This window comes from Morone saxatilis, unplaced genomic scaffold, assembly GCF_004916995.1.
Source record: "Morone saxatilis isolate NCDOM2014 unplaced genomic scaffold, NCSU_SB_2.0 Contig1, whole genome shotgun sequence".
NCBI lineage: Eukaryota > Metazoa > Chordata > Actinopteri > Moronidae > Morone > Morone saxatilis.
The window spans coordinates 3,344,013-3,348,698 of NW_023339651.1; the positions used below are offsets into that span (position 1 = coordinate 3,344,013).

General features: G+C 41.1%; 1 protein-coding gene across 1 annotated transcript in view; it reads left to right on the forward strand.

The window, feature by feature from the left end:
- The first annotated feature begins 78 nt into the window (after positions 1-78).
- LOC118332285 (vesicle-fusing ATPase-like) overlaps positions 79-4,686 on the forward strand; it is a 24,720-nt gene continuing 20,112 nt past the window's right edge. Inside the window, exons 1-4 of the mRNA XM_035667490.1 lie at positions 79-194; positions 3,265-3,350; positions 3,585-3,681; positions 4,595-4,634. Of these exons, the coding sequence (XP_035523383.1) occupies positions 183-194; positions 3,265-3,350; positions 3,585-3,681; positions 4,595-4,634 (235 nt within the window). The 5' untranslated portion in view covers positions 79-182. The remainder of the gene's footprint in view (positions 195-3,264; positions 3,351-3,584; positions 3,682-4,594; positions 4,635-4,686) is intronic.

The window sequence follows — 4,686 nt, forward strand, 5'->3', positions numbered from 1 at the left end:
CCTCTCACTTTACTCGACTTTACGCGACGTGTGCGTGATGACATCACGGCGCGTCAGGAGACCCCGCCCCCCCCGCCCCTCTGAGCACGTCACTTTCTCTCAGTTGTGCCGTTGCTCCGTCAGCGGAACGTTTACGGTGAACTGCACTTGAACACGGGAGGAAACAAAAAAAACACACAAAGATGACCTCTCGGGTGAGTTTATCTGACGCGAATATTCAAGAATATAAAACACTGACTACTAAAGGTTAACTTAAAGGGCTGGGGGGGGCTATTGTACGCGTAAAGTGAGCCAGCGCGGCACTAGCCTGTGTGGCGGAATCAGATGTCATTCACAACTTCGTAGGCAGCCCGGAAGAGGAATGGAGTATCTTATGACTGGCTTGTTAGTGCAACTGTTGGACTTAATGTAAAGTAATATGTGCAGCAGCTTGGGTTGCTCAGTTGTAATGAAGATAGTGTTTTAACATGGATGTAAACATGCTGTGAATATAGCTCCCGACTGTTTAAAATGCTCAACCAAGGCTGGCTCTTTAAGGTGGAAGTGTGGCAGACTGAGGAAGAGCCAGATGAAGTGGACTGATGTGTAATGTTCACTTGAGTCTTTATATATCTGGGGCCATTTTCTAGACAGCTGCAGTGTCTCTGTCTGTGTGCGTCAGTGTTTTGAAGTAAGGAGGCCTTTGCAGCTGTTTCACGATCAGTTTATAAGCTTTACAGCTAGTTAAAAGTGAAAGTATGGTCAGTCTTTCCCTGCAGTGAATCCTGCCTTCATGCAGGTCTTTATGGCTGCAATTCACTTCATTTCATTATTGATTCATCTGCTGTTTATGGCTGGTTTTGTCCTACAAACTCAAGTCTGTAATCCCCCCCCCAAAATAATCCCTTTCATATCACACAAGGCTAAAAAACACAGTAAATGTTCACACGTGAAAAGCTGGAGCCAGTCAATTCTTGCTTAAAAAACGACTAAAAGGATTAATTGATTATTAAAATAGGTGATGAAATGACTCACTAATTGATGTGTGGCTCGGTGGATGAAGTTGAGGAGTGATTGTGCTCTCAGATGATGGTTGGCAAGTGGACATTAAAGGTTAAAAATGACCTGCACTTTAGTGTTTCAGTGTTTAGCAATGACAGCAGTCTAAATAAGTTTAACTCGGTGCAGTTAACAACGCCGTAAACGTCTCTAAAACGGCAATAACTGTACATCCAAACCATAATTCAGGCAGCGTTTATTGCAGGGCCTGTTGTATTACGCTTTTACCTAGATGTACCTAGTAAATAGTTTTATCGAACTTTCCGTAATGAATTGTGAAGCAACAGTATTCTTTTCAGCACACTGTAATGAGACCGTCACCCGGATCATATGGTCTTTAAGATACTGGGACATTTCTGTAGCTCATTAGCACTTCACATTTGAGCTGATTACATGGGAACAATGTAAGGAATGCCCTCTGCACAGGCTCCGGTGTAGAGGACAGACTGTAGAGTTTCTATCATGTAAGACTTTGCTAATAAAGGCACAATTCATGTTCAAGTTAATGTTTATTTTATTGTCATTCAAATTATGAAAAAATGCAGCTGAAATAGAAAATTCTCTTAGGACAAGAGGGCACAAAAATAACATTTTAAGCATTTTTTTTATACACAAGAACCTCAGACAGCAAATTGACTGCAGTTTAATCTTCATTTGGTGCAACTCTACATGTCTGTATTTTGCTGTCAGGTTGTCAACCCACATTCCTTCAGCAGGCAGTCTTATCTGTATCGACCTGAAAATGATCGCTTGAGAGTTGTGACTTTGGCACGTCAACAGTCTGTTCAATGTGAAACTGTGAGATTATCAGGATATCTAAAGGGGCCGTGGTTAGCCTGGATGCCGAGATGCTTGAAACAGGTGAAGTTTAATGGTTTTGAGATGTAGGTCGGAAATGAATTAGGTTATTGGAATGAGAGCAGTCTTTTTCTTAGAAGGGGCTAATAAGACTGGGCTGTATTATAACTTGAAATAACTGGTTGACAGTATCTCTACACACTCCTACTACTCCTACACACTGGTCCTTTTTAATTCCAGATATATTTGGTAAACGTACTTGATGCTTTTCAGCCTTAGGTTGCATTTACCCATCAACTTAAATCTATTGTTAATTGTAACTGGAGAGCAGGTTGACACTGAATACTTGTGGATATTTGGGTGTTACAAATACTGCATCTACTTAGAGTTGATACCTTTATTTGGTCTGTTGAAGCCACATTAAAATGAGGCTCTGCTTAACTTAACCTTTAGTTGATATTTCATCACAGCAGATCATGTTGATGCTGAATCACCCAGCCGGTAGCCAATACTGTAGACTTGAGTAAGTCAGTGTGAGGCAATGTAGTGCTTCACTCCCGGTGTTTTGGAGAAGATGCATTTCAGTCAAGAGAAGAGGTAGAAGAGCTGCGGCTGTAATGACATTTAAGCCTTTAACGTCCAGTTTCCCGCTTTAATCTCCCCTTAAGGAGCTTTGAGGTTGTTAAAACCACCTTTTCCCCCCACTCTGTTTGGCAGTGGCATATATGTTCTGTGCATGAATCTTTTATGGCTGCACCATTCCCTCAAATGGAAACATTCAAGAAGCCTTGTGCAATATTTCACACACGTTTTCCCCCAAAATTCAGCCTAAAGCATTTGTTATCTTTGGAAACTTTAGGTTCTGCACCCGAATTTAAAATAAGGTTCTTCTGGGTTTTAGAAATGATTTTGTAATGACTGACACTGAACCTGAGCCCAAAAGCCTGAGATAAATAATTTTCATTAAGTTAGTGAGGCTAAGCAGAGCTATCTCTAACAACCTTAATGAGTGTTTGAGACACTTGACATTTAGTATTCATGGAGGAAGGAAGTTTCATGTTGTACAGCTAGTCTAGAGAGGCTTTATCAGAGGTCACCATAGCAACGTGCATGTACTGGTGGTTTTGTGAGAGTGAGCTCTAAGCTGACGGGGAAAGGGAGCAAAGCCTCAAGAGTGCTAACTTACATGATCTGCCTTTCTCCACGCAGAGTGCGAACGCTGTGAATTATTATCAGTAACAGTCCACGACACTGGCTTTCACAGTGTTTCGGCACTAGCACCATCTTTTGCCTCCTTTTCACCATAAACTGTGAATCATAGCATTGACTGTAAGTTGAAAAAGCTCGAAGTAGAAAGGACATCGTCTAAATAAAGTCTATTCATATGATTTCCTCACTGTTTGCATTTTTTCTCTGCTCACTTTTCAGATTATGCAAGCGGCTCGATGCCCAACAGACGAACTGTCGCTGACCAACTGTGCCGTCATCAATGAGAAGGAGCAACAGTTTGAACAGTGAGTGGGCTTTCCTCTGGTACATGTAACTGTGCATCATACTACAGCAATAGCAGCGGGTTGTTTGTTGAATGGGTGGATGTTTGCGTCAGTTTAGTGATCAGCAGACCCCTTCAGCTTTCTTTTTGTTTTACATCCTTGAATATTTAACATCTAGTAAAAGACGAACAGTAACATCTGGATTGTTCTGTTCTTTCCTCTCTCTCTCTCTCCTAATTGTTCATCTCAATGCAGACATGTGACTGTGCGCAACTCAGCCCACAAGTATGTGTTCACCTTGAAGAAGCACCCCAGTGTTAACTCTGGGACCATTGCCTTCAGCCTGCCACAGGTAAATGTCCCCCTGCCACACGTTCCCAATGATTGTGTCGCCTGATGGCAGCTGTGCATTGCTGTTGTACTGTTTTTCTGCAGATGTCATGAAGAGTGAAAGTTAAAATGAATTGCACTATTATTCTTTGAGTCTTGATGTTCCTAATAAGATGAAATGCCGTCATGCTTTTATTTTCTGTCTAAGTAATACATTTATTTGACAGGTGATGTCCACAGTTTTCCTTAACGAAGCACAGATGAACACTTTCATACTGTTGAGGGCAGCAAACTCTATACAATCATCAGTTTTTTCTGCTAACATTGTATTGTTTTTTAAACCTTGATAGCAGTTTGTGACCTGATATTCCCTAAGTCAGGATGTTCTCTCAGAAAACTTATGCTTTAGCTTGCGTGGTTGGTCTGTGGGCTCTCTGCATGGACCTCTTTGTTTGTCTCAATCTGTCTGTTACTGCTTTTTCCTTTTTTGCCTGTCTCTGGCTGCTCTTCCTCCGTCTATAAACTTGGCAGCCGCAACGGCACACAGGTACTACTGTAACCTCCTCAAGGCGATCTTATTTTACGACAACAATTCATCAAATAGTTTCTGTCGATTGATCGGCTCATGTTTGATATGGTCGCCATTATTGGTCGCCATCTTAAAAACATAGCTCATGTATAACCCTTAAAGATAAATTAAATATAAATCAGATTTTTAGTGTATAGAACTGTTGTGAAATAAGACCATGCTGCAGAGGAACGTTGCACTGATGTCTCGCGTAGTGTTGTTCATATGAAGTATAGCTTTGTCTAATCTAACTTTGTACTTCTGGAAAATGTATGGCTAAATGGTTTCATGGCAGTAATGTATCCTAATACAAAAGGAAATGACAAGACATGGAACTAAAGCAGTCTCTTGCTTTTTTTCTTTACAGAGAAAATGGGCTGGTCTATCGATTGGACAAGAGGTCGAAGGTAAGCTTCATGTATATAGCAAAAGATCTATATGTGTATATGTATATATGTG